The sequence below is a fragment of the Tubulanus polymorphus genome, chromosome 10, assembly GCF_964204645.1.
Source record: "Tubulanus polymorphus chromosome 10, tnTubPoly1.2, whole genome shotgun sequence".
NCBI classification, from domain to species: domain Eukaryota; kingdom Metazoa; phylum Nemertea; class Palaeonemertea; order Tubulaniformes; family Tubulanidae; genus Tubulanus; species Tubulanus polymorphus.
Genome location: NC_134034.1, coordinates 2714841 through 2736414, shown reverse-complemented (window position 1 = coordinate 2736414; position 21574 = coordinate 2714841). Strand labels below are relative to the sequence as shown.

Here is a 21574-nt window from a genome sequence, read left to right as displayed (position 1 = left end):
CCCTTAAATCCGCCCTGGAATGGTTGGCTCATATCGAGAAAGCTTCATTCTCGGTGGTAAAGCAAAGACTGACTATCTAATAGCTCACAACGAGTAGGAGGCAAGTGTAGGGCGGCACTTATCCGTGTTGAAAACTAATTTCCTTAATGTCTAGTAGATTTTCTGCAAATCATATTGAAACTATAGCCGCCCATTAAGCCAGCATCGCTTCGGCGTGGTACACGCCACGTTGTGTTTCCATAAAGAAGATAGTTCCGCTTTCTCGAAGACGAACCCCCGACAGAAATTCCTGGCTACACGCCTGCCCAATCGGCTGATGGGAGATTTACATCTAAAGAAAAAAAAAACAAAATTTCGTCTACTCGTTTATGCTGTGAAACATACGGCATTTGAATATTTATTTTCAGATAAAGTTCCGACTTCTAAACGGTATATAATACGTTTAATAATGTAATTTACAATCGTCACATTATACACAATACATGAAGTTCAAGGTCGTGTTACAGATTTTCGAGTTTGTCAACATCAGAGGAATCGTATGGGTTCGAATCCTGGTGACGGCAGAATTTTCAGGTGATTGCAATATGGTTCTTCTTTTTGCCGCTCCCCATCGATTAGCGAACGAATGCCTAGAACTAGAAAATGCCTGACGCGCGTAACGGGATTTCAAAAATTGTCCATCTTAGAAGATGCAAGGAGGGCAGAATGAGGACTAGCTGGAAGGTCGCGAGGGACACGAAAAAAGGTTTTATCGATGCAGGCGCAACTGTAGAACTATAAGATCCAGAGTCGAATTAAACCTTCACAACTGTGGAAACTGGTTTCAGAGTCGAATTAAACCTTTACAACTGTGGAACTGGATTTGAGTCAAATTAAACCCGCACAGCTACGAAACTGGATCAGAATCGAATTAAACCCACGCAACTACGGAACTGGATCCAACTCTTGATGGGCAGCTATTATATGTTAATAGCTCGCGTAGTTGAACGGACTCGGCTCTGTGGGAGGAGGGGCGCTAAGTATAAAAAGTGCGATGTCAAAACATCACCGGAAAAAAAGATCACCAAAGACAGGTGTCCTGACTTTTCGATATTAAAATCAATGATAGTTATCGATTTTTACATTAATCAATTAATCAATAGTAATCAATAGTGAAATATCAATAGTTATATCATACACAGTGAAAATACGGATATTAACATTAGTGACTAGTAATCTTATTAATTTTTTATCAGAATTATTTTCATTAGTGACTTATTTGCATTTAAACTTTAACGATACATTTTCGCCTTAAACGACAGAATCACGTGTTATCGGTGGAATCCAATGTTCTCATTGGGCGTGCGCGTTCATCGTCCGCGCGGGTGGTTATTGTTGCTGTTTTCTCATCCGGGTATCCGCGGCTTCATTCTCGCGCCGATTCCGTGTTTTCCTTTAAACGAAAGATAAAAGCTCGATTTTAGTAATATTTCCAGCCAATAGGGGGAGCTAGATGTCGGCTTATTCCACCACATGGAGCTAGACTAATCATAGATATAGAATGTCTAATTCAAAGTCTCAAAAAGAGATTTGATAACACACTGCAGGCACCACCTGGTGGATTATCGTTTGGCACTAGTGGATTGAACAGATGTCTAATCGCACACCTGGTGGATCTTCACTTGCCACAAGGGGAATCCCCTATTGCCTCAGTAGTTGATGTCCTACTGCCAACTAGCGATACCTGGTGGATCTTCACTTGCCACAAGGGGAATCCTTTATTGCCTCAGTAGTTGATGTCCTAGTGCACACTAGCGACACCTGGTGGATCTTCACTTGCCACAAGGGGAATCCTTTATTGCCTCAGTAGTTGATGTCCTAGTGCACACTAGCGACATCTGGTGGATCTTCACTTGCCACAAGGGGAAACCCCTATTGCCTCAGTAGTTGATGTCCTACTGCAAACTAGCGACACCTGGTGGATCTTCACTTGCCACAAGGGGAATCCCTATTGCCGCTGTATAGCGTATGTCCAACTGCACACTGGCGACACCTTTTGGACCGTCGCTTGCCACAAGTAGAATGTCCATGGCTACACAGTAAAGCCTATGTTCATAGACAAACTTTACCGGCGAGCTATTGCATTCACTTTCCCAATAGTGTACAACAGCGACCCCTGGTGGATCCTAATTTGCCACAAGTGGAATCCCCATCGCAAGAGTATCCGACCGCCCATTGATAACACCCGGCGGATCCTTACTTGCCACAATTTTCAAAATCCCTTATTATAAGGTTTGCAATAGTATTCGCAGGCTTCTGCGCGCAATCTCGCTTTGATCACATTTCTGTCTATGTATCTGAGAGGTATATTGCGTATTGTAGTTGCGAATTACAGATACTGGGCGAGTCGGGCGGTGGCGTACAGGAGTACAAAAAAATAAATCAACAATTTATACTCATTTTTTTCGATTATGAATTACCGATTGTGAAGGTTATATTATTTCGACATTCAGCATCGCGCTAAAAATCACGGGTCAAATGCTTGAAACGCCTTTTTGATAGATTTTTAATATCGACTATCGAAATTTTGTGTTGAAAATGATCTCCGCTCGATGAATCAATGTTTGTTTTCCCATTTAAATCTATTTACTTTAGTTTCTGTGTGCGAACAAAGACGTCTTTATCGATCTCGCCAGATTTAATCATCTCGTTCTTTTTTACCGAAAAGAAACTTTGCCTTGTTGATATAAAGAATAGGTTACTGGCGGATATCTTGCGTCACTCCGAGGCATTTTTTTATGTGCACCGACATTTTCGTTTTTCTGTGGGCAACGAAAAAGCATTACGTCCGCTTCGAAAGATCAGCTTCGACTAGGCATCGTTTTTTATTGATTAATCTAAGCTGAGCTTAAACTCCGTAAATAGAACTTTTGCCCAGGCATAGCCGAATCGATCAGGGTTGGTTTAGAAAAATTGAGTTGGAGATGGGGTTCCGAATGAATGGAAAGGTGCTTTAAAGCCTCCCCAAGTCGAATCGGCGAGCTGGGCGTTCCCCTCGATGTCTGATCGCGATCACCTATAAAACGCCTCCGTGTCAACGCGTTCTGTTTGTCGATTTGGATGTTGATTAATGACGTCATCGATGATGACGTCGCGGCAGAAGATCAAATCGATTATCGAAACGAATCAAAAAGGCAAAGAGGTAAATCATTTAAGAATGCAACGGGCCAAGCTAAGAACAAAGATGGCATCAAAATTGAAAAGTGTGCCGGAGAAAGATTTAAGCGATATATTGACTTCGAGTTATAAGTTTGTCTTTGATGATGCGTAAAAAAGCAAAATACTGAAGACCATTTGAGCGGAATAGAGGTATATAAGATATGAAATCTCAATGTTGTAGCTTTTTGGTTGCGTAGGCCTCAAACCCAATCATCTAGGGGATATTTTAGGTATGCATACGTAGTTGTTTAGTAATATTGTGTGTGAACCTGATGAGATCAAGAAAGCCAGCCTCAGTATAAACCCTTGCCCTAGACACATCCTCTCTTAGTAGGGATTTTTTTGCACCTGATGACATCACGAGACTCTGCCTCAGTACAAACCCTTGCCCTAATAGACACATCCTCCCTCAGCAGGGATTTGAACCTGATGACATCATGAGACTCTGTCACAGTACAAACCCCTGCCCTAATAGACACATCCTCCCTCAGCAGGGATTTGAACCTGATGACATCACGAGACTCTGTCACAGTACAAACCCCTGCCCTAGTAGACACATCCTCCCTCAGCAGGGATTTGAACCTGATGACATCATGAGACTGTCACAGTACAAACCCCTGCCCTAATAGACACATCCTCCCTCAGCAGGGATTTGAACCTGATGACATCATGAGACAGTCAAAGTACAAACTCCTGCCCTAGTAGACGCATCCTCCCTCAGCAGGGATTTGAGTCTGATGACATCACGAGACTCTGTCACAGTACAAACCCCTGCCCTAATAGACACATCCTCCCTCAGCAGGGATTTGAACCTGATGACATCATGAGACTCTGTCACAGTACAAACCCCTGCCCTAATAGACACATCCTCCCTCAGCAGGGATTTGAACCTGATGACATCATGAGACAGTCACAGTACAAACTCCTGCCCTAGTAGACACATCCTCCCTCAGCAGAGATCTAAACCCGATGACACCATCATGAGACTTTGAACCCTAGCATCGTGAGATTCACTCTTTCACTTTTAAACGTCGACAGATGGTGATCTGCCATCGGTAAAGGAATGGCATTGGGTGAATCGGTCCGTGGTTTCAGAATACATCTATAACACTTGGGGGGGGGGGGGGTTGAGTAGTTCTTAACAACATGTAGAGTACGTTTATACACATACGTAGGTGACAACATACCATGCATGTATCTAATGATAGTATCAATATTGGTAATAGCGACGAACCACGGGCCCTTTGTCTTCATCATTGGACTGTGCGCCACGGTTTAACATCATCTAGAAATTGTATAATAATTCGTTTCGTACAACAACCAATCACCCTTTAACGCCCTCTGTTGGCGTTATACACGATCGTTTAACAATTGCTGACCGCTAGGTGGCGTTCAATTCGCTTTTCGAGATTCGAGCAATTGACGATTGCGAAGCAATGAACCAACCAATCAGCGACTATGTAGCATAGCGAAAGTGCGAGGATGTTTGATAATTAGCCAACGAGCGGTCAGCAACTGTGAGCTTGACAGCGATACTAGAGTTTGGATCGGAGAGCTAAAGAAAAAGGGCATGGACGCATAATCTAGTCCATACTTCTATGGTAAGAGGAAGGGTGATGGGGGGGGGGGTGTTATCTAGTCGAATAAACAATTATCTGCATTTCAATTCCTACGTATGTGAGGGATAGATTGCAATGTAGGTTCGAGCAGCTCAACAGGTGGATAAAGTTAACCAGCGGACAGTTAGAACTGGTTAAAGTTAGCCATCGGATAACTGACAGTGACAATAAAAACTGGTAAAAGTTAACCATTGAATAACTTAACAATTAGTGCCAATAAAAGCGGCGTCGTTTCTTTACTATCGATTCATCGGATGGTTAACTATAACCACCTCGAGCAACCTAGGACGCCGAATCAAAGACAGTGCGTGTGCTGAGATAGTTTGCGAGGGCAAAGTGAGGACCGGATAAAAAATGTAGATTTCAAAAAAGAGTTCGATATGAAACGACGAATTATCATTAGCGTTTGACAGCTCGTCAAACGCCACACTTGTGTCTTACCCTTTTCAATTCGTGCATCACCATCGCGTCAGCTAACTTTTCCCGTCGAGAGGCCCTCTTGTCATCTATAAACGACGCCCTCTTATCATCGATAAACGAGGCCCTTTTATCCTGACTCGGCGAAGCCCTCTTATCATCAATAAACGAGGCCCTCTTATCATCAATGAACGAAGCCCTCTTATCATCTATCAGCGAGGCCCTTTTATCATCGATAAACGAGGCCCTCTTATTATCAGTTGGTTGTGCCCTTTTATCATCGATGAATGAGGCCCTCTTATCGTCAATGAATGACGCTCTCTTACCAGGAAACCATCGCTTGTCGTCTATCAGCGAGGCCCTCTTATCAGACCAATCGGACCTCTTATCATCAATGAACGAAGCCCTTTTATCATCTATAAATGAAGCCTTTTTAGCTGGCCATCGCGATCGTTTATCATCAATGAATGATGCCCTCTTATCATCTATTAGCGAGGCTCTCTTATCATCTATAAGCGATGCCCGCTTATCATCAATAAATGATGCACGCTTATCATCTCTCAATGGAGTCCTCTTATCATCTATCAATGAGGCCCGCTTGTCATCTATCAACGAGGCCCTTTTATCGTCTATCAATGAGGCCCGCTTATCATCTATCAAAGAAGCCCTCTTATCATCTATCAATGAGGCCCTCTTATCATCTATCAACGAAGCCCTCTTATCATCTATCAACGAAGCCCTTTTATCATCTATCAATGAGGCCCTTTTATCGTCAATTAAAGATGCTCTTTTCGATGCCCATCTCGACCTCTTATCGTCAATGTACGAGGCCCGTTTCGCCCATCTAGCCAGTTTATCCCGGGTCCAGTCTTCGGCTGAATCGAATCGTTTCAAATTCTGCAACGATAGGGGAAAACAATATTGCAGTGTTTGTTAGATAAAAAAAGATGATTCCGGGATTCGAACCCATCAAACTAACTTACCCGTAAATAGTGTCTCGCGCACGTAACAAATGTAGTTGCATATAAGGTCAGTAATAAAAGACAAAGCGCTCTACAGCGAATAGGGCTCCTCATTTTTAGACAACAATCTGAAAAACAAAACAGGTCGATAAGAATTTGAGAATGTTTTGTGCATGATTTTGTATGACGCAATTGGATAATGGGCAATAAACACCGGAAATAATTTAGGGTGTGTCTTCCTGTGTGCCCTGAGTCACAATTAGTCTTTTTAAAAATCTGAGTTGTATTTGTCGCAGTTCGCATCATCGCAGAGAAACAAAATCGTTAATTTTGTTCTCTGTTACGTGAAGGAAATGAATCATGATTTCATTTTTTTGTCAATCCAATATTTCCGATCGAAAGTATAACATTCGAACTTCAAACGAAAACCCTTAGTTGGCTTCGGGCCAAATGTTTTGCTTCACTTCTGCCTCCGTTAATTTCGAACCTGTCTAAATTCTTGGTTCATTGAAAAATTTGAAATGGATCGAGGCACCAAAAAGCGTTTGAGCGCGATACGAATCCTCGCTTGCCACAGTAGTAACTGAAGCGCCGAAAATGGTCTAACTACTAGCGAACCTGGTGGATCCTCACTTCCCAAAGGAGGCATCTTTAATTGCATAGTAGCATTCAAGTCTCAGAAATTGAAGACCGGGACTTCGAAAGTTTACACACAAACTGGAAAATTCCAGTTAAGAAACTGAATGATAAAACGCACGCGTTACGTAATAAAGGATAAGCTTTTTTATTGATTACTGGTCAATAGTAGAGTAATTCTTTTGGCCCATACTGGTAAGCGTGCTAGCTTTCTATGCACGCGACCCGGGTTCGAACCCTGGTAAGTGTGCGTTATTTCACTGTCACCTTAAATCGAAACACATTGAATCTACCAACTCCCGCCCACCCCCACCACACCTACCCTGGCTCTAATAGTTTAATGTTTTTTAAATCATAGACCTATTTTCCAATAGTTTCCTGCCTTAAAAGCATTTCTATTTCATTTTTGTTTTATCGCCATTAAAAATCATTTTCGAAACCGAAAAAAAAAACATCATAAATCGATATCACATGACACGCGCGCTAGTCGCAGACGGGGCGGATATGTGACGATGGCGAATGTGATTTAGTCGCCACACTACAGGCGTCAGAAGTCATCAATTTCAAATCGGTTTACGGCGACACCGATGATGACAAATCTGTTGCTGGCAGATTTTTATGACGGTTATTACCCGCACGAAAGCAGGCGGCGGTGTCCGCAGTGGTATTAACGTCAAAACCGAATCCATCCGGCATCATTAGATTTACCGCGTTTTAGCGTTAAGCACACAAAAGCCGTTTGCGCGATGCGACGTTTCGGCGGCGAGTGACGACTTTTATTCTATCTATTTCATAAAATCTATCAATATTTTGCTGTTTGTTTTGATAAAAATCCTGCCGATGATGATGATGGTTTTTATTTAGTCTCTGCCGATTTAAGGCCGCGTGGCGTTATACATTCGTTTCGCGTGAAATCAGAGAGTATCCGTTGAATTGTTGATAGTTTGCCTAACTTTCGTAAGCAACCAATCAGAGGGCCGAGTAACTGAGATTTGTTTTAACCAATCAGAGAAAAATGGATTGTGCTGTAATCAATATCCGCGTTAAATGTATGATAATCAATATGCTTTGAAATACATTCATACATACATTGTTTATTTTTTTGGGTCGTAAAACCCGTTACAATAAGTTTTTCAATAATTTCTTTAAAATATCTCTAAGGGCTTCTGCGAGTCGATGTGGACTACGTCATCAATGTTTGTGTTTCAAAATAACGATTAACGCGGTGAAAATTTGATTTCGTAATTAAATAGTTTTCATATTTTCTATTCAATAGATTTTCACGCATTTTTGGAAACGAATTTTTGAGCGAACGTGTACTACGTCATCGATATTTGGGCTCGACCGGTTACCGGTTACCGGTCGATTCAATTCAATTGTCGATATATTCAAATTCGAAACAATTTCATTGGTCGTAGGAAATTATGTTATTCACTGATGACAGTATTGAGAATTATTTGCTAATAATGAACGTCAATAAAATTTCAAGCTTTCCAGTTCTTTCTGGGCTCAAGGCAAGTGTTTCTTTCTTGCTGAGCAAATGATGATAAAATTAACTTTACAAATCAGCGTTACTTTCATTGTGTTCCCGGCAGGTCTGGTTGGTTTTTTTCTTAAGTAAAAAGCACCGAAAATGTCATCAAATCAATCAAAAAGATGACAGGATAAATCGTGCTCAATTCTAGGTCAAACAAATCTAAATCGATGCAGCTCTGATACTAAAAACCATTTCCCGTGATATCAATTTTATGAGCCTTATTGTGTACACGTGGATGTGCCCGATTCTGATTGGACGGATCAGTCTAGGTCATCAGAATAGTAGTAACCTGCCACAATAAATAGCATATAAAAATATCTCTTCGAGAATCACGATCGAATTTTACATTTCGTACGAACGGAATTATCGAATCGACGTTTCATTGAATCTAACGACACGCTAATCAATATCTGTATATAAAACGAAAACTTTTGAATATATCTATCGTCGGTTCGGGAAAAAAATCTACACACGTACGCATAAAAACTATACTGTCAATCATCAATTCAAACTTTAATCATTTCGACTTTTACTACGCGCAACTAAATTGTTATCCGCATTCGATATGGTTTTATTTTTGCATTCAAGAGCACCAAATAACTCCAAATAACTCGCGATTGTAGTAGGCTATTTATATTGTTTACTGGATTATGGATTACTTAATTGCTTTAAAGCTGTTATAGTCGTATTACTGTAAGTTATTACTGCTTCATATATGGGCAAAAAGGGTGTAGACAAATTATTGTACGTATCGACTTGTTCAAGTTCTAGATAAGTCATAATAGTCTGTGTATGCTACAAGTTCGGGTGTGTTTTGCTTAAAGGACATTTAAATTGACAAAATGATCTTCAACCTTATAGTATATAGTTATTTCCGAAATCTCGATGTTTTAAATTAGACAACTAACAAAATTGACCCTATAATCAGTCGCTTGCCGGTTCAGGGTTGGAAGATTGTTTGAATTGAACCGGAACTGGTAATTTCGCAATATTATGTTCTTCCATTTAAACAAAAACTTCTATAGATTGGACGATCACACGAGAATATCCGTACTTCGAAAATCAGATTCAAAAATGGCCTGTTTCGCTCGCGGCAGATACGTACGTGGTGGGTGTGGACACCGAATCAAACGAAGGTGAACAAGCAAATAAAAGACAGTCTCTCGACTTAATATCAGTTTTCCAGTTATTTTACTATAAGTCTAGCATTCTCGGATGTTCCCGGTTTCCTCGATTGCCAGGGTAGATTCCACCTTCAATGCACACATCCCACACACGCATTTAGTTTTCTATATTCTCGGGTAGAAATCCGACTTAAAACGCGCGCGATGAAACTAATACCTGGGGGATAATTTTCATCCGTCATTCTCTTAGCTGCTCATATTGTTTCTGCATTTATGAATTTGAAATAGATATCAAGCGAAATCCCAACCGTCATTAACTAACGCGCGTCAAAATGACAGCAGGTAATGACACAAATGAATGAGAAATCAGTGTATTTTTGCAAATATACTGACTGAATCTGTTTATGGGCTCCATGAGTTGTGAGATCCCTCTAACCGCGTTCTGATTGAAATTTAGCAGCGAAACACCGAGGAACTACTAGCGACACCTATAAGATCCTCACTTACCACAAGTGGAATGCTCTGTTGCCACTGTAGTTAGTGTGTTGATGTCCTACTGCACACTGGCGACACATGGCGGATCCACAGTAGTTAGTGTGTTGATTATTTTATTTACACTCAAACCCATTACAGGTATTAGAGGGACAACACAAGATTTACAGATGTATAACACGGCATACAAAATTACAAATTCAATAACACAATATACTTGTTTAATTAAAATGAACAAACAGAAAATGACATAGTAACTAATTAGAACTATCCAAGCATAGAGCTTGGAGTAATCGTTTGAATCATTACTCCAAGCATAGAGATGTACATCCAAATATAACACTTTATAAAAATGTAAATGAGAGCAGTCATTTAGTAGACAAATTCCATTTTTTATAAGTTTCTTGCAAAAAACTGCAAGATCTTTAGGTGATTGAGCAAAAAGATCAATCGGGATGTTGATGTCCTACTGCACACTGGCGACACCTGGCGGATCCTTAATTGCCACATTTGGAATCCTCTATTGCTGTAGTAGTTGATGTCCTACTGCACACTAGTGACACCTGGTGGATTCTCACTTGCCAGAAGTGGAATCCCCTATGCCACAGTAGTTTTGAAGTCCTACTGCACACTGGCGACACCTGTCGGGCCCTGAATTGCCACAAGTGGAATCCTCTATTTCCAAAGTAGTAGATGTCCGTCCTCTGACTGGACACTAATGCACTAAGTGACCCTCACCTTCCACAGGTGAAATTATCGATTACAACCCATTCAACAGGGAGTCACCCGGATCTTAATATTTGCACAGTTTCAGACATCTCCTATTTTTGTCACGATCTTAAGACCGTGATGAAGTATTCAAATCGAAAATTTATTTTAAGGCACATTTTAAACACTGGGCCAATTGCCAAGTGCCTGCGCAAACAAGTATCGACAATCTAAATAGACCATTTGCGGAGACGTTAGCCCGGAGCCGGGCGCTTTGGTGGAGATAAATTAAAGCGATTCACACTAGAATCGATTTTGCAACCGTAAACCTACCTATTCTTAAACATAAACATTTACCGTGTAGAATTTTAAACATCGTAAATAATTACTAGAAAAATTGCCGTATTGCCCAACGGCCAACAATAAAGTATAAAGATTGTCGCGTAAAATCGATATGTTTATATAACAATGTGAAGACTCAGTTTGCAGGTGACTTTTTGTGCCGCGCTATTTTATTTAGAACGTACGCATCGATTTTTCATTTGAATTTAACGACGAAAGCTAAAATCGTTATTAAAAATGCGTCTGATGATCGACTTCATCGTCGCCTAAAATAAATTCGAACAAATGAAGTTGGTTTTTCTTTTTCTGTAGAATATGTTGTTACTTAAAATGCTTATTAGATTTTGACGCACAGGGCGTTTTTTGGCGAGAACCCACGCAAAATTCTGCGGACGATACAGAATCAAATTTAACCCAAACAACTGTGGAACTTGTTTCAGGGTCAAACCCACACAACTGTGGAACTGGGTCTAGTGTCAAATTAAACCCACACAACTGTGGAACTGGGTTCAGGTCAAATTAAACCCCACGCAACTGTGGAAATCTAGAGTGGAAACCCACACAACTGTGGAACTGGGTTCAGAGTCCACAAAACTGTGAACCCACATCCATTTTTTCAAGATTTGTCGTGATGAGACCATGTTTTCGCGAGAGGCCTGCTGTGGCTAGTGAGGACGTGTGTTGAAATCCCCCTTGATAGTTTTATAACGGAGAAACATGTAACCGTTTAACGCGCGGGAATCTTGTCTGAAAATCACTTATCGAATCGGCTCAACAAATCCCACATGATCGGTCACGTAACCGGCTTACCCGTTGAATGCTAAGTGTATTTTTAGACGGTAACGCAGAGTTTTCATAGATGAGGATATATTCTACCGAGGGATAAGTCATCAGGGAGAAGTCCTCGACAAGTCTCTCGTATAAACCGTGTTGTGTTCGCTTAAGTCTTAGTCTTAAGTCTTAAGTGCATTTGACCGATCAGTCGAAGCGCATTCTGGTTATAAAGTGCATCTTACAACTTAAGACCGATCTAAGCTCATTTTCGTTCTATAGTTAATCTAAGGCAACTTAATACCAGTCGAACCCCATATTGGTTCTTAGGACGATCTATAACAGCTCTAGACCAAACCTGAGATCGGTTTGGTTCTATATATTCAACTTAAAAAAATTCGGGCAGACTAAGGCCATGTTGGTTCTATAGCTAATCTGACAACTTGAAGATCGGTGTTACGTTCCTTTTGGTTCAACCCAACGACTTGAGGGCAGTCTTAACTCATTTTGGTTCCTTAGCCAATCGAACGACTTGAGACCATTACGCAATCTACAACAAACGTCGTAGCCTTATTTACGATTGAAGCGAACGTGTTTGCTTCCTATGTATAAAGAAGATACGGTGTCCTCAAATCGTCCCTTTTAATTCGCAAGATTGTGTGTAGGCTGACTAATACACGTAAATACATTAATATATATGAAAGTTTATATATCGATAGACGAAGAAAGAAGGACAGTGGATCCGATTTGATCGGGGTATCACGTCTGAGCGCGTCTTATGAGAGTAATCCTATCGACGTAGCACCGACAAAATACGATTATATTTCCGGCCGTGTTGGTTTTATCTAAAAGTCAAGCCGACAAACGCGCCAGGCGCAAAGCCCCGACAAATCCTTCCCGCCACAGCGTGCGACGTCTTCATCGGCGTGGAGAAAAGCCGGAAACGTGTGTAGTCTGCTAGAAAATCGTTGAACGCATCTCCGGCGGCAGGGACATGATGACATATCTGTGACAGTACAAACCCCTGCCCTAGTAGGCACATCCTCCCTCAGCAGGGATTTGAACCTGATGACATCGTGAGACTCTGTCACAGTACAAACCCCTGTCCTAGTAGACACATCCTACCTCAGCAGGGATTTGAACCTGATGACATCATGAGACTCTGTCACAGTACAGACCCCTGCCCTAGTAGACACAACCTCCCTCAGCAGGGATTTGAACCTGATGACATCATGAGACTCTGTCACAGTACAAACCCCTGCCCCTAGTAGACACATCCTCCCTCAGCAGAGATTTGAACCTGATGACATCGTGAGACTCTGTCACAGTACAAACCCCTGCCCCTAGTAGACACATCCTCCCTCAACAGGGATTCAAACCTGATGACATCATGAGACTCTGTCACAGTACAAACCCCTGCCCCTAGTAGACACATCCTCCCTCAGCAGGGATTTGAACCCGATGACATCGTGAGACTCTATCACAGTACAAACCCCTGCCCCTAGTAGACACATCCTCCCTCAACAGGGATTCAAACCTGATGACATCACGAGACTCTATCACAGTACAAACCCCTGCCCCTTAGTAGACACATCCTCCCTCAACAGGGATTTGAACCTGATGACATCATGAGACTCTGTCACAGCATGGACGTATAAACTAGATCTAGTTTATACGTCCGGTCACAGTACAAACTCCTGCCCCTAGTAGACGATTCGAACTTGGTGGTATTTTGCACTGCACGGCAAGGGGCGCTCCGGCGGGGATGGGCAGTGGGGTTGGTTACCGCTTCACCCTCATTCCTGGTAGTGTTTGTATCAACAGTGCCTGACGATACTTTGATCTGTACCAGGTTCCTAGTATAAAGTCGACGTATCGGAGATCAAAAGAGTTTTCCAAGGTTTTCTAAAGTGACGTCATTCTTTGACGACGCGATAGCGGGTATCAGAACCTACTCGGCTGACGTTGTTTATTGTCCTTTCCATTTAAACATCGTTGAGGTTTTTTTTCGCAAGAAATTAATCCTCGAACATAAATCCGCTTATTTCGGAAACTTCGTGCATTATGTAAGGTTATTGGGAAATATTTTTACTTTGAAATCTAAAACTTCTGCGTATACCGATTCTATTGCGGTGGCGGCGGCGGCGGCGGCGGCGGCGCCTGCGGGCTATGGTCGATCATCTTCTTAGTAATCCACCGCGTTTTTTTTGCACCTAACCGATGCATTGTCGCTGCTTAAGTCCGTTTCCAACTGACGGGCCATCGAAGAACGAGAAAAAACCTCTAGAAATTAAGTTCCGTTCGATAGAGATGCAATGGCGCTGATTTGAAATTAGGCATGAATTCCGTGAACACGTCTCAAATTTAGATACCAAAATCAGTCGCTAGCCGGTTCAGGCTGGTTGGAAGATTAGTTAGGACGAAAACATTTGTATATTAGTGACTTTTTTACTCCTCTGGGTCCCCTATATTTTCATCACACATTCGCTATATTGTAAAAGAATTCAAACGGAATCCTGTCAAGTTTTCCTATCTATAATGTAATTTTGAAATGCAAAATAAATTCAAATTCAAACCAAACTGGTTGGGAATTATAATGTCCTGTTTGTTAAAAAAGGAAACTAATCAGTTATGAAACCAGTTTTTCCTGAATTTTTTGAAAACAAAAACCAAAAAAAAACAAAAAGCTCTGAAGATGGTTGGAGGGATTCTATACCCGAGACTTAGGAAAAGAAAACACAATTACAGTTGTTGAAATTGATATTGTGAGCCGTTGTAAATATTTTAATCTCATGCCTGATGAAGTTTCTTTGAATGTTAATAAATCGCTAATAAACGATGGTTTCATTCGATGGTTCTGTCTCTGATAAACGGGCAGACTCCGCGCGCGCGTTCGCGTAACCCGATCTTTTATTCAAATATCATTAATTCAAAGATTTCCCACTGTTTGATTGTATCGCACGTCGTTTGCTATTTGTCGTAAGATCGAGTAGCTCTCCCCCCTCTCTCTCTCTCTCGCCGAAGGTCTATTTCTCACCGCCCTATACCGCTGTCTGGCGCGTGCGTGCGCATACGCGCCGGCCTTTTCGCGATTTAAAATCTCCCCCGATCCCCTCCCCTCTCTCCTCGCTCTGTCGCCGCTACACCGCAAAATTTGAAAAACTGCCTTGATCTTAAACCGTTGAATAAACACGCGCCGATGATAATTTACGACGCCGTTTAAACCGACTGAACAAATATGATTATTTTCGCGTGTAAATCTTAATTGATAGCGGGTGGTGGCAAGAAGAAGGCCGATACTCCTCGACGCGAGAGAGAAACTTCAACTTGAAATTGAAAAGGATCACGCCGCCATTTTGCATTCATAATGTATGATATCGTCTGCTGGTCGCAGTTGAAATCGATAATTGTAACAATAATCGCGTATGGTTGTTTATTATCGATTGATTAACATCCCATTCGTTGTGAATCCGAAAATAGCGAAAAAATGAATGAATTGTTTAAAGAATTATTCGTTTCATGCCAGCGCCGTCGATTCTTCCTTGAGGAGAGGAGATATGGAGAGAAATGAGGAGAGGGGAGAGAAGAGTGGAGAGAAAACCGAGGAGAGAAGTCACGAGAGAGGTAGAGAGGAGATGAGAGGAGAGGAGAGGGAGGCACAGGAAAGAGAAGAAAAAACCTAGTAGTGGAGAGAGGAGGGAGAAGAGAGAGATGATAGAAAGGAGAATGCTGGAGGGATAGCAGAGAGGAGAGAGGAGGGAGAGGGGGAGAGGAGGGGGACAGAGGACTGAGGGAGAGGAATGCAAAAGAGGAGAAAAGGCTGAATAGATATGAGAGAGGGTGAGGGTTGGAGAGAGCAGCATCGGTGCCGAGAAATGCAGAGAAAATAGGTAAGAGGAGAGAAAGGATAAGAGGATTATTTCGCTTCTTACTTAAATAGATTGTTTGTTACATAAATCACGAATTGGATTTCATGATCGATTTCTAAACACTTGACGAATACGTGCTTTTACTTCGAACAGTAAGATAGAAACGGTTACGGCTTAACCTTTTTACAAAGCAGTTTATCGAAGCAGTAAATATCTGGGAAAAAAACAACATTTTACTCGATTGTGTCCAGAGTGATATTAAACTTGCACCGTGGAACTTGGTTCGAAGTCGAATCAAACCCACACAGCACTGTGGAACTGGATTCAGAGTCAAATTAAAACCGCACAACTGTGGAACTGGATCCAGAGTCAAATTAAACCCATACAACTGTGGAACTGGATTCAGAATCAGTCAAATTAATCCCACAAAACTGTGGAACTTGGTTCGAAGTCGAATTAAACCCACACAACAGTGTGGAACTGGATTCAGACTCAAATTAAACCCGCACAACTGTGGAACTAGATTCAGAGTCAAATTAAACCCACTCAGTGGAAACGAGTTCAGAGTCAAATTAAACCACACAACTGCGGATCTGGGTCGAGAGATTTCGCAAGTCGAACTGGACAATCGAAAGCGCCGACGCTCACTGCTAGAGCGGCGCCACCGGAATCAATGCAATTTGCATTTTTCGTCGTCTTTGTAAATCGAGTTATACTCGTGTTCTGTGGCCTGATTAAAATTCACTCGTTTATTCAATCATAGCCGAGTCTTTCATTCGCAGCCAATTACCGCCGTAAAATACGACGCCTGGCCTCCGAGACTGGTGACGTAACGCCGCAATTGTCACGTGAATTATTGATTGGCCGCCATTTCGGCAAATTGCCGCCAAATCTAATTACATTCGTCGAACTTCCATCTCGCAGCTAATCACTGATATCGGATTAGCTTTTGCGTAAAATTTGCGGATTAATCTTTCATAAAGCCAGTACCTACACCGCGTGGTGGGACGGGTCGGCGCTCGCTACTTTGCGCGGATACTCTTAAAGATATCCCAGTGTGAGATATAAGATTTCGCGAGCTATTCGCGCGCGCAACGCGTGAAAGGCACGCGATAGAAGTCCATAGAATAGGTGACGGCTTTTGAGTTGTGTCCGATCTTCACTAGACAATCGTAGCGCGACCACGCTCACTTATTTCATGCGATTGTTCTTATTTGTACAAATTGGACTGTAAAAATCATTAAATATAGACATTTAAATGTATGTAAATATTAAGGAAATAGGAAATTCCACATATTATATCTAAATGAGTGGTATTAATATATATAGGTGAAATCTTGTAACACCGAACACTTCGACACCAGAAATCAAGTATATAATCGTTTAGTCGACGGCCGGATTGTTAAGATCATACTTTTAGGGATCATTTCTATAGTATGTATCGCTAGGACGTCACGCAAATGTGATTCCGACCTCAACACCACGGTGACGAGCTGAAGTCCCTGCTTCTGAGCGCGAAGCCGGTAGGAGCTGTTTCCTTCGGGAGACTCGGCTCCTGCCATTGATGACCGTTCCTCTCTTCTTCGTAAGAGACGGAGGAAGTAGGGGCATTCTGAGTGGCTGTTTGAATGTAACTGATATGAGAAAAATGCATGGTTCCTTAGGGGAAATAGAAAGGAACTATCTAAGAATATTGGCTTAATTTTAGAAGCGAAGTGATGCAAAAACAAACGAACAAAATTGTGAGCAAGTGTTCCCAGAATTTTGTCGTCTTCGGATCCCATTCCGCAATCGCGGGGAAGTTAAATCCTGAATGAGAGAAATCAAATTTCTAACTAGTTACTGTGGTCTGCATCAAAAATTCCTCAAAATAATATCGCGAAATTGTGGTACCTTTTCATTCGTCTACAATATTGACCTGGATTAGAGTGCCTTTGGTCGACTATATACGTCCCAAGTCGAAGGTTAGTTAAAGCGCAGCTGGAATGTTCATTTTGTCATGTCAATCACGTAAACTCAACGATTTAATTTTGCATAATCATTCAAGATTGAACGTTTGCGAAGCCGCCTTCTTTCTTTGTGAAACAAACAATGAAAATCACTCAGAACAAACAGCAACTTGTATTTGCCAGTCGCGTTTGCAAAGTAATTAGTCCTCAGTGTCTTGAATGTTTATGGCATGTTAATGCTCTTCCTTGTATTGTCTATCGCATTTGTTTCTTCATACTTTGTATCAATGCGTGAAGATATATAAAAGCTAGGAAGGTATAGGAACCTACCAGCGGAAGAGAGACTATGCCCTTCTTGTCCCGAGCGAGTAGTCGAGACAGAAATTCACTTTTTGTGTGAATGTCTAGAATATAGTGAATATAGGGATAGTCGTATTACATTATTCGCTAAAATCAAGGAACTCTTAGATATTAATATGGATAATTTATCCACTAACTTTTATTTGTTTTGTACGTAAGTCTGTATAGGCTGGCTTTTATTTATGTAAAAAAGATGATGATAAATGGATTCGAACCTGACGGCATCGAGAATGCCACGGTACGAAACCCTGCCACACTAGACCGAGTGCGCAGCTACACGCGCAGCTTAGATGATGACATTATCAGCCAGATATCCCGTTTCATTTTAGCCCGGGTTTTCCCGTGTATAGTTCTTCGGTGAAATTTGTCTCAGCGATTATACAACGAGAGTAATCGTAAAATAGTTACAATCACTGGTGCCGTAAGTTTTCGCGCGTTTAACCTGCACATGTACCTGCGCACCCGGTCTACTGTGGCAGGAGTTCGTGCCGAGGCTGAGTGTAGCGATGCCATCAGGTTCGAATCCCTGCCGACGGAGGATAACGTTCTGGCGACTCCGGATTTATTTTCCGAGCAGCTAGCGAAATTTGTTTAGGTACTGTAGATATTTCTAGGGGGGAGGGTGAACACAATATTGACAAAAAATGGAGATAGGGAGAGATGGACCACGACTCACAAACAGTCGACAGCCACCACTGGAGGCGGTCTTCATTTCAATATACAACGAACCTAAATATGACTGGACGAATCATTTTAATATCAGTACTTAGAGTTAACAAGTAAGAGTTTAGAAGAGTTTTACGTCCCGAGTGCAAGTAAAAGTGTGTAACCCTAGTGGGTCTTAAGTAAAACCCACAACCGATGATAAAGCGTTTAGTTTTCTGACAGTTTTGGAGTCTATCTTAACAACATCAGATTATTCAGATGATATGATGATTGACATCATATGATGTATATGTTCTCATCAGATGATATGATGGTTAACACATCAATTAGGGTTTCTCTGACGGTGGAGTTTAGATAAACTCAGAAACTATCAGACAATAAACGTTCTAATATCAACTGTGGATTATAACCTTAATGTTTATCAAAAATATCGGCCGCTCGTGTTCCGCTCTCTGATACAGTTCGCTTGGGAATCGGCATTGAATTCATAACCGCGATAATCCCTTCTGATCAATAAGATCCGTCGTGCTTTTTACAAGAAATCTACCGCTTTGATATGCGACCCCCCCCCCCTTAAATAAATCCTATAAGCCGCGAAAAACGACGATGAACTTTGGTTTGATATTTTGATACTCATTCGCATTCGTGGCACGTTTTGAATTTCTCATTTAAAAAAAAGTTCTTTTTTCATAAGTTTCTACATCCCCGCTATTATGTTAATGAGCTACATAATGTTATGCCATCAGTTCTCCTCACTTCGAATTCACTTTTTATTTTCCATCCCAAAGTTAAGGGCACATTTAGTCACCCCTATCAATCCCAAAGGATAAAAAAGGCACATTGCTTATAATTCTAAGCAAAAAAGCCACAACATTCAGGATTTCAAATTTATTGCCAGGAAACTACATCTCAATGCAGTAATTTTTTTTTTAAACCGAGCAATTTGCATCAGGGCTTCATCTACGTATTGCTTGGAAATCGCACCAAATAGCCTGTTAGAAACATTTATTGAATATTCCTCGGTTGTAACTTCTGATCTTATTGTGTTTATTTAATCCCATTGTTGAACTCTAATTCATAGCATTTGGCTAAAACCTACCATACAGTCCTCTCTGTATTGATCGGTTACCTAGTACATTTTATTGTTAAAAACCCTAAACCGGCACTATTTTGATAAAAGCTATTTTAATACTTCATGATTCTTGCCTGTATATAAACCTGTGTAGAATTTGTACTGGGCAGTCAAATAAAGATCTCTCTCCAGTTGGACATCTAGTTTTCTGTCGTCGTCGTCGCCCGGTTTTATAGACTGGTATCAACTTTAAACCGGGGGCTAACTCAATTCATTTTCAATTAACCCCTAGAAAACTGAGCCCTGGATTATGTCATTTTTATAAGTTGTGTTAACCCCGATATAGTGGTCGTCTTCAGATCCGATCTACCCTTGTAGCCGTGAGAATTGTTGCGCCATCCGGTTCGTACCACTGGTTACCCCCGCATTTTCTGTCCGATATTGAGTCGCCTCGTAACGATGACGTCAACCGCGCGCGAGGAACCGCGCAATACGGCATTTGAACTTCGCTCACGCGATAGCGGCAATTGATACCGCGCGTTCCGGTTTATTTATGGGTACAATCGTGCGCGTTGTGAACGAATCTATAACCCGGCGCTTGTTCGTTTACCAATTATGAATTAAAAATCGAACCAGGCCTGGTTTGAATTCTAATGAAATGTATCACTTTTTGTCGTAGACTGCGCTGGCGGCAATGATGAATCTAAAAAAATGCTGGTAATCAAAGGGTTCTGCAATCTGATATATTTTTCAAGTTTTTTCAATAATTTTTTTTGAACAATTTTCTCACAACGGTTGTTGATAGCGTTAATCGCTACGGGGGCTACGTCCGTAGGCCTACTTATAAGTGGCTAACGAGTTGAACCTAGTTGATACGATTGAAACGCGCTTAAAACGACGATTCCCATACATTGCTGATACGAATCCATTGAAACCCTTGAAAATACGAAACCCTTGTAATAAAACTTTTGCCCATTAAGTTTCGTATTACAGGGGCGGATTTAGACCGTGTCGACCGTGTGGCCCGACACGGTCGGAATTTTTAAGTGCCTTTTTATTTTTTCTCTGTATCAAAATTTTCCGTTGTAACCACCTGAGATACACAATAGATATTTTTCCTAAATATATAATCTATGTTTCTTGACTAAATGCCTCTCAGAGATGCTCAGAAAGCTCTAAAATGATAGTAAAATTTCAAAAATTTTTTGCTGATACGCCTTTCAGCCCTAAATTAAGAATATATGCCTTTTCTATCGGTCGACATGGTCACAACATGCCCCTGGATCCGCCCCTGTATTAACGAGATTCCACTTTATGTTTGAACGAACTCTGCTTGATTCGCGGTTCAGTATTTATGGCCCACCTGTACGAAGAAGTTGTGAATACAGCGCAACGTTTGTCATTAAGACGAACTATGATGCAACAAATATTCATCGGATATAACAAATATAGAATTCCGTCCTAAGTTAAAAGATTCAACTGGTTTCATACTGGATATAGCGAACTATCGGTTATAATAACGAATAGATTTTCTGGTCCAAGAAGTTCGTTATTAGTTCTCTAAAAAAGACTGGCTCGTAGGGCAAGTTGATTTTTGAGGAGGCAAGTGATATTACATATGCTTGCCCCAAGGTCAAGTGGCATTTATTCCTCAGATCAAACCCCGCAAACTATTATAAAGGTTTTTCTTCGTGATAATTTAAGATAAATCAAGTATTTTAATATAAATATGGTTTGATTGGCGAAGCTGCGGTATTCGTTAACTTCTTAATCGTATTATTCAACTTGGATTTTATCGGTTTACCAACGATCAGAACTAAGCGGAGTTTACCGTGTATATATTTCTTAATTC

At 41.3% G+C, this 21574-nt stretch overlaps 1 protein-coding gene and 1 non-coding gene across 3 annotated transcripts in view; one reads left to right on the top strand and one right to left on the bottom strand.

Moving 5' to 3' along the window:
* Window positions 1-365: 365 nt before the first annotated feature.
* The window catches only part of LOC141912100 (uncharacterized), a 48500-nt gene continuing 27291 nt past the window's right edge, over window positions 366-21574 (bottom strand). Inside the window, exons 2-5 of one of the 2 annotated variants that reach the window (XM_074803316.1) lie at window positions 6218-6324; window positions 5259-6131; window positions 4386-4483; window positions 366-1432 (exon numbers count right to left, since the gene is read on the bottom strand). In XM_074803316.1, coding sequence (XP_074659417.1) covers window positions 4409-4483; window positions 5259-6131; window positions 6218-6310 — 1041 coding nt within the window. In that variant the 5' untranslated portion in view covers window positions 6311-6324 and the 3' untranslated portion in view covers window positions 366-1432; window positions 4386-4408. The remainder of the gene's footprint in view (window positions 1433-4385; window positions 4484-5258; window positions 6132-6217; window positions 6325-21574) is intronic. The other variant, XM_074803317.1, reaches the window with a different exon arrangement.
* LOC141912380 (small nucleolar RNA U3) lies at window positions 17080-17296 on the top strand. The gene has a single exon (XR_012620159.1). It is a non-coding gene; the product is annotated as a small nucleolar RNA U3 (small nucleolar RNA).